Source organism: Ovis aries, chromosome 3, assembly GCF_016772045.2.
Source record: "Ovis aries strain OAR_USU_Benz2616 breed Rambouillet chromosome 3, ARS-UI_Ramb_v3.0, whole genome shotgun sequence".
Taxonomy (NCBI): Eukaryota; Metazoa; Chordata; class Mammalia; order Artiodactyla; family Bovidae; genus Ovis; species Ovis aries.
The window spans coordinates 165786969-165799325 of NC_056056.1; the positions used below are offsets into that span (position 1 = coordinate 165786969).

At 42.7% G+C, this 12357-nt stretch overlaps 1 protein-coding gene across 9 annotated transcripts in view; it reads right to left on the reverse strand.

Moving 5' to 3' along the window:
• The window catches only part of CCDC38 (coiled-coil domain containing 38), a 35554-nt gene that overhangs the window by 14696 nt on the left and 8501 nt on the right, over positions 1–12357 (reverse strand). For 7 of the 9 annotated variants that reach the window (XM_060413065.1, XM_060413062.1, XM_060413061.1 and 4 more), the window contains 5 exons: positions 11923–11987; positions 9113–9471; positions 6421–6578; positions 3828–3914; positions 2030–2087 (listed from right to left, as the gene is read on the reverse strand). In XM_060413065.1, the coding sequence (XP_060269048.1) occupies positions 2030–2087; positions 3828–3914; positions 6421–6578; positions 9113–9471; positions 11923–11987 (727 nt within the window). The remainder of the gene's footprint in view (positions 1–2029; positions 2088–3827; positions 3915–6420; positions 6579–9112; positions 9472–11922; positions 11988–12357) is intronic. The other 2 variants (XM_060413064.1, XM_060413063.1) reach the window with 1 other exon arrangement.

A 12357-nucleotide genomic window follows, 5' to 3' on the forward strand; every position in this document is an offset into this window, starting at 1 on the left:
GCCTGCTCCCCTTGCTGTGTTCCTAATACCTTTGAATGACAACACCACACATCCAGTTGCCACATGAGAAATTTGGGAGTTATCTGTGGCCACTCTTTTTACTGGGGGAAGCCCATAGGTAGCATTTCTCTGATGTGTCCCACAGCCTCTCCTTTGTTCCGGCTGCCACTGTCTGGCTAGGGGAGTTCATTATCTCTCATCTAATGAATTGTGACCACAGGTTCCTAACTGGCTCCTCTACGTCCAGTTTTTTTCCTGTCCATTCTGTTCTTTAGAATACTACCATCTCCAATTTTCTAAAATGTAAATCTGATTTGAACCTCTGTCACATTCTTGCTAAAATGTTCAGTGACTCCCAGGCACTTGGAACAAAACACAGGCACCTCTGGGATGACCCCACTGCTTCCTTTTCATGAGACAATACCTAGTTACCCCTCCAGTCTTGTCCATTTACACCCTGCAGCCCAGCCATTCTGAACAGACCCAAACACTGCCACCCTCGTGCCAGGAGGCCCCTCCCTCTTCACTGACCCCTCGTCCTCTCACCAGACACAGCCTAGAGGCCATCTGATCTGGAGTGTGTCCACTGATCCTGCCCTTGCTTCTCCAGTCCCTCACCTCTTCTCTGGGCTGAGAGTCCTTCCTTTGCATGCCTGAGGCACCCTGATTGTCCTTCCAATGACCTTATTTTGGTATAATGTAACTGACAAACTCCTTGTCTGTCTTCCTCACTAGACAGTAGGCTTGTTGAGAGCAAAGACTGTCTTTTTTTTTTTTTTATTCTGGCCCTATAGGGCACTCAGTAAATACGTGCTGAGTAAATGAAAAACTAAGAAGCAGTGAACTTTCTGAGAAAGTGAGTGTGACGTCTGCATATTACTTTGTGCTTCAACATGGGAGATCCTTATGATGATGATCTGTATTTGATTGTATCTTGACTGTACTGATGTCAATATTCTGTTTGTGCTATTATACTACAATTTTGCAATAGATGTTACTATTGGGGGAAACTGGGTAAAGTATAGTGAGACCTCTCTGTATTTTTTCTTGTAACTGCATGTGAATCTGTAATTCTCTCCAAGTGAAAATGTAATTAAAACACAACAAAACAGTGACTTTAAAATGCCACAGAAGTAGAATGACCGCAAGGCCCCTGAAATTCAGAGCACAGTGTCTGTGTTGACGTTTGCCAGGATAATACACTGCTGGCCCAGATATCCATCCTGGACATCAATATATTTTCTTACAGCTCCTCTAGGGTAGCTAGGGCCTTCCCTGATAGCTCAGTTGGTAAAGAATCTGCCTGCAATGCAGGAGACCCCGGTTCAATTCCTGGATTGGGAAGATCCACTGGAGAAAGGATAGGCTACCCACTCCAGTATTCTTGGGCTTCCCTTGTGGCTCAGCTGGTAAAGAATCTGCCCACAATGTGGGAGACCTGGGTTCGATCCCTGGGTTGGGAAGATCCCCTGGGGAAGGGAAAGGTTACCACTCCATTATTCTGGCCTGGAGAATTCCATGGACTGTATAGTCTATGGGGTCACAAAGAGTCAGACACGACTGAGCGACTTTCACTTCACTTCACTCCAGGGTAGCTAGGGTGGTGAACTACCACTTTCTGAAATAATGAATGTAAATGAGCCAATAATCAAGTAAGGGAAGAAACAAACAAAAAGTGCTTTCTAGTCCTATAGCAAAAATTTTGAATGCCACGGTAAATTTGCAAACACATGAATCAGCAGAGTAGATCAAAAACAACTGGGCAGTGGATTCTGAGCAGCAATATCCCAAGAGGCAGGGTGTGGGTGGTTTCTGCAAATAGCAGATGTAGGCCCTCATCAAAGGATGCAGGAAGACCTGTGAGAACTTGGTCACCTGCTGAGCACATAGAAATGGCAACCACTACCTCCAGCATCTCTTATGGTGGGTATGGATACGTGGCACATATGTTGAAGAAAGGCTAAAAGAGATATTTGCTTATTAAAAAAAATACACCATTTACAAGAGAGGTAATCAATATGTACTGTACTTTGATAAGGATGATTTCTTTTCCTCTAGGTTGGGAGTGGTCCTCCTGCGTGATCTTGCTATTCAGAATGTCCAGGTGAAGTCCACATCATTGGTGATGGTGGAGGTAAAAAGAACATGTAATTAGGAATGAGTGCTTGCTGTTTGGTGAGAGGGATTCATTTTTCTGTACTGATATGCCCATTACTTAGAAACAGTCATATAGAAAATGGTGCTGTTTTATTCTACTCACTTTTGGTTCCAAGCATAAAATCAGAAATTGCTGTTCGGGGTAGGGATGGGTACATATTGTCTAAAACATGGCACAAATCAGGGACATAAATGGTGAATATAAATCACAGTTCTCTTTCTACCTAATCATATACATTTTTAATCACAGATTTTAAAAGATCAAGATATAAAATAAAAATGGTGGACTTTATTTATTACCAGTGTCTGGGTCTGACCATGGTCTGAACCTGAGAAGTGGGCAACTGGTCTTGGATCTCTGCAGCCACTGGCCCCCAGGTCATGTTTCCTCATGCCCGTGCTTTTGTGGTTTCCAGCCACCCTTCCTGCTGTTCCATCTTGAGACTATAGCAGGCCTCACTCCCCATTCCCTCTACCTGGAAAGTCCCACTTTTTCTTCCAAATCCAGCTCAGATGTCACCTCCTCTTAAAGACTTTTCTGAATGCCTTAGGGAGAGATCACATTTTTGGTTTTTGCCCCCAGACCCCTCACCATCACTGCTGTATCATTTGTTCCATTACATTGTATTTGTATAGTTCCAGCATGCAGAACTATATCCTATTCATCTTTGTGTACTTGAAGTCTGGAAAAGTTGCTGATACATAGTATTCCTCCAGTATATCCAAGGTGAGTGGGGGAAGGAAAGAAAATGGACAAAGAACCAGTGGATTCTAGCACCACCGTAAATGAGCATCTTAAATTTTTAAGCTGATGCTGGAACACATATTACTAAAAATGTCTTGGGAAGGGATGCTATTCAAACTGAGTAACTCCTATTTTCAAGATTTTAAAGAGAAGAAAATATGGACCCCACCACCCACTTCCTCTACACTCCCCTCCCCTGCACCCTACTCCAGATCCTCTAACAGACAAAGTAGTATGTCTTAAATAATATGGGTCCAAATTGGCCTCACACTCTGAAAGAATCCACCTTTTCAATTAGCTGGCCAAGTGCACTTATGCCAGGATTGTTTCTGGGCAGGCAAATTGTATGGTTGAGCTTTACCCCTACCACTAAATACCTCTGATGGTTGGCAGCAGGATAAAGGAGAAAGAGAGTCAGCTTGCCTGTGGCCGTTGAATGACTACAGGGCAGGAGTTGAGGCTGAAAGTATCCTTAGAGTTGATTATGAGCATGGTAGAGCTTCCTCAGTCTTCCCAGTTACTTCCCTGAGTCACCGGCCAATGACAGTCACCTGGTTGCCATTGGCCTGGATTGTTGGGCCCTGGGAATTGGTCCATCAACACCAGAGGGCAGGCTTGAACCAGAGGAATGAGGAGGCGCAGCCAAGAAGGACCTCATAGGATGTGCTAGTCAGCCAGAGACAACTTGTGCAAGATCCTCTGCCCGTGACTTCTCTGCCGGTTCTATTCATTCACCCACCTCTCTGAGTTTTGTAATAATGTCTGGAGAGAGAGAAACCGAACACCTAGCTCCCCAGGATTAAGGGTGATGTGGACACTAGGCTCTGTTTTTCAGCTTAGTTTATAGGTCCTGCATCTCCACTTTGAGATGGGCACCTTCTCTGACTTTACTTTTGTGGGTGAAGTGCCAAAGATCCAGTGTTACCTTGGCTACCTCTTCCCAGAGAAGAATCTTCCGAAAATGATGTCCTCCTGGACTCGTCAGTGGTCTCTTTTCTCCTTGCACTTAATTCTAGAATGGAAAATAAACAAGTTAGGGTGGGGGAACACTTCTGAGAATGAGAGCTTTGTTTCAGGGTGAAGGCCAAGTAATTGTGAAAATTTCCAGGGACGGAAATGTAAGATGGGCACATGGTAACCAACATATGTATTATGCAGATGGCCAGGGCTGATCTCTGGAGAAGGCAGGATGGATGAGAACTAACCTAGAGGGCCTGAAGAAGTCTCTTTCCCACATCAACCAACTTCTAAAATCCCGGTGTTAACCATTCAACCCTCTAGACTGAGACTCGGTGCTTTCTGAGCATCCTCAAGTTAGAGGACATGTCTAGGAGCACTGAATCCTAAGCTGTTAAATGCAAATACTGCTCAGTTTTGCTTCCCATGTGTTTTCTCTCTTGTCAAACATCATATATTGAGTTTAACCCAATGTCATTACTGTGCTTGACAGTTTATACACACGATCTCATATAAGCACACGCAGCACAGTGAGAGACACAAGGGAGCTAAGCAGGGCAGCCACCCCTGGTGTGCTGCTGCTACTGCTGCTAAGTCACTTCAGTCGTGTCTGACTCTGTGCAACCCATAGACGGCAGCCCACCAGGCTCTGCCGTCCCTGGGATTCTCCAGGCAAGAACACTGGAGTGGGTTGCCATTTCCTTCTCCAGCGCATGAAAGTGAAAAGTCAAAGTGAAGTCGCTCAGTCGTGTCCGACTCTTCGTGACCCCATGGACTGCAGCCCTACCAGGCTCCTACGTCCATGGGATTTTCCAGGCAAGAGTATAGGAGTGGGGTGCCATCACCTTCTCCGCCTGGTGTGCTAATAAAGGCTTAATAACTGGCTCTCAGGGGAAAGATTCTCCCTGATTTGTAATGTGCCGATTTCAGTGGTATAAGTGCTCTCACCCCTAAGGCTTAGGATGAGCTCTCAGCTGACAAGTCTGCAGATCAAGAGAACCCTCTTTCTGTGTGGCTTTCTCCCCTCCAGTACTCTGCTTGGGGAATTCCAGCCACCATGGCCTCCCTACCCCCAGCTCTGTCTTCTCCATCCACAGAGACCGCTGAGGCCCCGGTCTGCCTCACCAAGTCCTGGAAGTGTTCTCCAGGCAGTGCCCTGAGGCCAGCACAGGGCTCAACTCATGTGTTTCCCTTCTCTCGGGATTACTTTGTTTTGCTCCTTGATGTCTGATGTCTTAAAACTGTTGTTTTTCAGGCAAGAGGATGTGTCTGGTCCTTGTTACCCCAATGTTGCTGGAAGTCTGTCTTCATCTTTGATTTGTGACCCTACATTCATCACTTACGTATGAAATTCTTACCTGTAATAGGATCTATTCCTGTTCCACTGAGCTTAATGCCAGTACCATATAGTTTTCATTTTTGAGACTGTGATAATATGTTATATAATGTCTTAAAGGATAAGTAACACACCCACCCTCACCTTATTAGTTCAAAAGTATTTGTGTATCTTTCTAGATGAAACTCAGAATCATCCTGCAAAGATCTACCTAACCCAACTCTCTGATGAATTTTTGGTAACATTTTTCTTATACTTCCATAAAGCTTATACATGAATTTCAGAAAAATTGGCAACTTTACAAAATCAATCTTACTATCTGATAACATATTTCTCATTTGTCAAATCTCTTGGTCACACATTGAAGGCTATTGTTGCTTTCTTGAATTTAACTTCCTTGTATATTTTCTAATTAATAAAGTTAACCTATTTAGCTTAATTGGAGAAAGCAATGGCACCCCACTCCAGTACTCTTGCCCGGAAAATCCCATGGATGCAGGAGCCTCATAGGCTGCAGTCCATGAAGTCGCTAAGAGTCAGACTCAACTGAGCAACTTCACTTTTACTTTTCACTTTCATGCCTTGGAGAAGGAAATGGCAACCCACTCCAGTGTACTTGCCTGGAGAATCCCAGGGACAGAGGAGCCTGGTGGGAGGCTGTCTATGGGGTTGCACAGAGTCGGACACGACTGAAGCAACTTAGCAGCAGCAGTAGCAGCATTTAGCTTAATATAGTAGGTTAATAAGGAGAAGGCAGTGGCAACCCACTCCAGTACTCTTGCCTGGAAAATCCCAGGGACGGAGGAGCCTGGTAGGCTGCTGTCTTTGGGGTCGCACAGAGTTGGACACGACTGAAACGACTTAGCAGCGGCAGCAGCAGCAGCAGCAGCAGTAGGTTAATAAAATATAATTGACTTTGTGTCCAATTACTCTACAGAATGTTTTAACAAGTCAAATTGTATTTGAGGTTTTTTACTGGGCAGAGGTTTGTAGGTATGCTATTCTCACTCTCTACAAATAAAATATTTTCTATTTTTCCATGTATATATTTTTCCTGCTTCATATTTGAAATTAACCTGAGTTTCCAAATTAATAATTTATAATATCAGAGTTAGTGGGATTGTTCAGGGTCTGCCTAAAATAAAAATTCTAACTATTTAATAACAAACACTGAAGCAGAATATTTTAGAATTAGGATATGTACTTAATTGAATATGGGACTTACTTCTTATTATACTTGGAAGCATAACATTCACATTTTCTTTACTCCTTGACACCTTTTTCATTCCTTGCTGGATTTGCCATTGTTTTGGAGACAGTTTCAGCAGAAAAAGCCCATATTTCATGTACTCTCTAAGGAGGAATTCTGTTTTTGCTATTTCACTACTCAAAAGAAAAATAGATATGGTTAGATATACCCGTGTGAAAGCATGTTCATTTTTAAAATAGGTTTTTAAAAAGTCATTCTCTTGATCATGTATTTGAATAATAATTTGCTTAACAAATATTGTAAATATGGCCATAAAAATAGGGACTTCAATAAGATATAAGATGAGAGGCAAGAAACCTGTAGGAATGTTATTTGAACAAAAATGCCCAAGGCTAGGCAGCTCACCCTCAGAACCAGCACTGAGGCGGAAAGGCCATCGAGGGGGCCAGGATCGAGTGTGCCCAGGTGCTCCCTATAAAGGAGCAGCATGTGCCCCAGATTGGAAACCCTGGTGCTTTCCATCATCTCCCATGAACGCAAGGGTTTTCCAGTTGCAGCATCCCATGGACCCCGAGCCTCTTGTAAGACTGACGTCCGGGCCAATCTATGGAGGCCGGGAAAAGGCAGCAGGCATTTGCTCACGGCAGTTGTTCCAGGCTCTTCCATGTTTTTTCTGGCCAAGAAGCAAAGTGCTTTGAGCACAACGACGGGAGACAATGCAGTCAGCCAGCGGCAGAGCTCCGACTTCACTGGGGGCTTGTTTTCCCCCAGAGTACAGGCTCCCACATGGAGTACTCCTGGTTGTCCCACCATCAGCTCTGCCTCGCACTGTGAATATCAACTTTCCTCAGATCTAGAGAAAGCAGGTAGAAGACATTTGACTGGCTTTTCTAACTTACCTTGCACTTTTTTCAGCAGCAAAACCATATTGGGTCTTTATATCAGAATGAGAATTTTTAGAACAGATGTAAAACTGGTTCAAGGTAAGATTCAGAAAAAGCCTGTCTTGCCTGAAGTCAGAGCTTAATGATGATCTTGACTTACTACATTTGGCTCCTCGTTGGGTGCCCAGTGTTTTCCTCTTTTTAAAAAAAATTCATTGAAGTATAATTGATTTACATGTTGTTAATTTCTACTGTACAGCAAAGTGATTCAGTTATATATATTCTTTTTCATATTCATTTTCATTATCACAGGACATTGAATATAGTTCCCTGTGCTGTATGAGTGAGTGAAGTCACTCAGTCATGTCCGATTCTCTGCAACCCCGTGGACTGTAGCCCACCAGGCTCCTCCATCCATGGGATTCTCCAGGCAAGAATACTGGAGTGGGTTGCCATTTCCTTCTCCAGGGGATCGTCCCAACCCAGGGATCAAACCCTGGAACTTATTATTCATTCTGTATATGAGTTGTATCTGCTAATTCCAAACTCCAGTCCTTCTTCCACACCCTGCCCCTTGGCAACCACAACTTTGTTCTCTATGTCTGTGAGTCTGTTTCTATTTCAGAGATAAGGTCATTTGTATCACATTTTAGATTCCACTTATGGGTGATATGTGATATTTGTCTTTTTCTGACTGACTTTATGATCTCTAGGTCCATCCATGTTGCTGTAAATGGCATTATTTCATGCATTTTTATGGCTGAGTAGTATTCCATTGTGTACATATACCACATCTTCTTCGTCCGTTCATCTGTCGATGGACATTGAGGTTGTTCCCGTGTCTTGCCTACTGTAAATAGTGCTGCAGTGAACACTGGGGTGCATTTGTCTTTTCAAACTGCAGTTTTCTCCAGGTTTATGCCCAGGAGTAGGATTTCAGGATCGCTGGACAGTTCTGTTTTACTTTTTGGAGGAAACTCCATCCTGTTTCCTACAGCGGCTGCGCCCATTTACATTCCCTCTAACTGCAGAAGGGTTCCATTTCCTCCACACCCTTTCCGCCATATGTTATTTGTAGACTTTTTAATGACAGCCATTCTGACCAGTGTGAGGTAATACTTCGTACTTTTGATTTGCTTTTCTCTAATAATTAATGATGTTGGGCATCTTTTCATGTGCCTGTTGGCTATCTGCATGTCTTCTTCTAAATTTCTATTTAGGTCTTCTGCTCATGTTTGACTGGATTGTTTTTTGTTATTGAATTGTAGGAGCTATTTGTATATTTTAGAAATTAAGCCCTTGTTGGTTGCATCATTTGGTTCCATTTGTTTATTTTTGCTTTTAGTTCTATTGCCTTGGGAAACTGACCTAAGAAAATATTGGTACAGAAAATCCTCGTTTTAATATCAGTGTTAATTTCAACCAAGTGTAAGTACAAATATAAAAAATACTGCCAATTATAATTGTAAGATAATTGTAAAAATATTAAAAAGCATCCTAAATTCAGAGATGTTAAAATGGGGGAGGGGGGAACAGTGCCTTAGAATGAAGAAAAAAGAACATTTAGGAAATAATTTGCTTATGTCTAACATTGGTTTCCTTCTTTCAGCTAATATCTTGTAATGACAAGTTAGAGAAACTTTTCAGCCAGAGGTCACTGTGTCCTGGTCCCCAGGTAGACACAATCCTTGATCAACAAATTACTTATTTTTAAAATGTGTTCATACTTATGAAATCACCAACTGATCAGGATCTTGCCAGGCACCAGTAGGTTTCAGTGGGGGCAGGGACAAATGATGGGTAGAAGACAGGCCCAGCCTCACCTTTTCACCGACTGGATCTCCAAACTCGCCTTTTTGAGTTCCGCCGTCATTTGCAGTTTGTTTATAGTTTCCTGCGCTGCACTGAAAAGGAACAGATTTGTTAGTCTGTTTTGTATTGGTCTGTGTTCTGAGAAACTAAAAAGAAGAAAGAAGAGGGTAAAAAGCGATTTGGCCAAAGGGGAGGGGGGCACGAACATTTTGAGAGCATCTACAGATCTCTGGTCGTTTTCTCGCAGGAACTCTTCAAAGGCTACCGCGTCTTCTTCGAGCTTTTTTTCTGCTTTCATGAGTTTCCTTTCCTTCATTGCTGTGTGTTTTTCAAACCTTTGGATGGTGTTTCTTTTGGTTGACAGAGTATACTGGGATTATTGAAAACACAAGTGCATCAAGAACATGATTCCACATTTCTAGCACATTTCAAAGGTCTCATAACAAAGGGGAAAAATAACCTGCCTGGTTATTTTTGTATATCTATGATCATTTGTATTAGAAATGGTAGCGTGTGAACCTTGGGGCTGTGGCCTTCATTTCATGAAGGAATTCTGTTTTCAGGATAGGTAGAAGGGAGACTAATGCCTCTCTTTCACTTTTGTGAAGAGGCTTCATATTGTTCCAGAATAGCCCCACAAATAAAAATAGCTATGTGTCTCCTCAGGCTCTAGCCTAAAAAAGGGGGGAGGGGCATGTTCCATATTTATCCAAAAAGCAGGTCCACTTAGTGTTACCCACAGTGTCCTCTGGTACTTTCTGGCCCTTGGGAAATTGGATTGTCTGCAATCACAAAGGCTCTCCTATAGGAAGTATCATGGGAGAGTCAGGGTCCAGCAATTCCTCCAAGGCAGCCCCAGGGTCAGGGGGAATGCGGGGCTGGGGAAGTGGGGTGGGGGAGTGTTTAACCAGCCTCAAAGCACCCTGTTTAGATCCTCCAACGCAACTTTGATAGCTAGATTCTGTTTTGGTTTTGGTTTTGTTTGTTTTTTTTTACTACATAAGAATCTACTTGTATTTTTAATGCCACACATGGACAATAAAGTATAAATAAAGCCACAAACATTATAATATGAATGGATTAGAATGTGGAAATGAGATCACTTTAAATAAACATCAACCAGGACTTCACTGGTAGTGTAGTGGATAAGAATCCACCTGCCAGTGCAGGAGACACGGGTTAGATCCTGGGTCCAAGAAGATCCCACATGCCTCAGACAACAAAGCCTGTGCTCCACAAGAAGATAAGCCACCATGGTGAGAAGTCTGTGCACTACAACAAAGACCCAGGGCAGCCAAAAATAAATAATCAATGAATTAATTTCTTTAAAAATACAGTATTTCTAAATATGAATGGATGTAAAATAAAAGATTAAAGAAAAAAAACAACCAAAAGTTAGATACTCCACGTGTATAACCCCCAAATATTTATTACTTCATTTGCCAAGTAATAAATACTGTGTGCCAGTTCTGTTTTAATGGTTCTTTTGGAGCAGTGAACAGAATAAAATGGATTGCTTTTGTGAGGTATTCATTTTAGCAGAGGGAGATGTTGATTAAAGGGGAAAAAGTGGTCCAGTGGGCAAGGGCAGGAGATTAACACCATGTATAGCCCAGGAAAGACTCCCTGATATAGTGAAAACTTAACAAGAGACTGGAAGGAAGTAGGGAGCAAATCATGTAGATATCTGAAAGAGGAATCTTCCCAGAAGGAAAAGCCTCCTGTGCAAAGTCCTGAGGGAGAGCATGACTGTTGTGTCCCGGGAACAGCAAGGAGGCCAGCGTGGCTGAAGCAGAGTGCGCAACGCACAGGGTGGTAGGAAGGAGGTCAGAGAGTGAGCAGAGCTGGGGACCAGAAAAGTCAGCTCTTCAGCAGAGGAGGGGTGGGGGACAGACTGACTACAGAGAGCAAAAGTGGAAGCAGGAGACTGGTGCTCAGAAGTTATAATAATCGCGCAAGACTTCCTGGTGACATGAGCTACAGTGGCGGCAGAGGAGGTCGTGAAAGGTCGTGTGATTACAGGTATGTTTGGGAAATATATATATCCCAAAGGGTATTTGGATGTGGGTTGTAAGAAGGAGGAGTTGAGGATAACCCCAATATTTTGGGTCAAAGTAACTGGAAAAATGGAATTGCTGTTGACAGAGATAGGAAACAGTGCCTGAGATTCAGATTTGCAGACACAGGGGAAAGGATAATAAGGGAAATTTTGGAAATGTGAAGTCTGACATCCCTATGGAGCATCTTAAGAACTATGGGCATGTTAAGAACTACGGTTATAGTTGTTGAGTCTGAGTTATACTGGTGAGTCTGGAGTTCAGGAAGGAAAATCAGAAGTAAATTTGGAAGCTCTTAATAGGATGGTAGGATTTAAAGCCTCCAGCCTCGAGGAGGGTAGATAGAGTGTAGGGTGAAGTGTGAGCCCTGGGGTATTCTAGCATTTTAAGATCAGGGCACAGAGGAACAAGAAAACTGAAGGAGTGAGCTGTCAGCACTGTGGAAGAACCAGGACATAGAGGGTCCTGGAAACTAGCTGAAGAAAAGTGTTTCAGGTGAGGATGGTCACCTGGGCCAACAGATGCTAGAAATAAGTAGAAGGAAGATTGAAATGACTGAATTGGACAATGGAAGTGGTGTTGGTGGAATGAGGAGAACAAAAGCCTGATTGAAGTGGGTCTGGAAGAGGCTGGGTCTTTAGGGTAGGAGGGGCAATGGAGCTGGGGCCTGTCATGGGAAAGGAAAACGTCCAGGTGAAAATATGGCAGTGCCATTCAGGAAGTCTTCAATTCGGCTAACAGGAAATAGAAATTATTTTAACTACCTCGAGCATAAACCTGTCTCTCTGGTCACTAATAAATTCATGGATGGTCCTTTTTGTGTCTGCACCTTTAAAGAAAATTGAAATACACTTAGGTTTGGTTCATTATCCCTGAGATGTTATATAAAATAAAAGCTATGTAATTAAATTATTGCAAACAATATGTATCTCAGTTTTAAAAATACTATACTTTTAGAAAAACTTTTTTCCTAGCCACTGAAAAGTTACTTTAACAATATTATAATAACTATCATTTATTTTATGTCCATATTCCAGGAACTTCACTAGACTCTTTACATCCATAATTTAACTTAATTCTGTTAATACCTCCAGTAAGGTTCTTGTTACTATCCCCATCCTGTAAGGTCCTGAAGCTCAGAGATGTCACAAAGCTTGTCCAAGATCACACAGCTAACAAGTGGCAGAAGGTATAGTCAC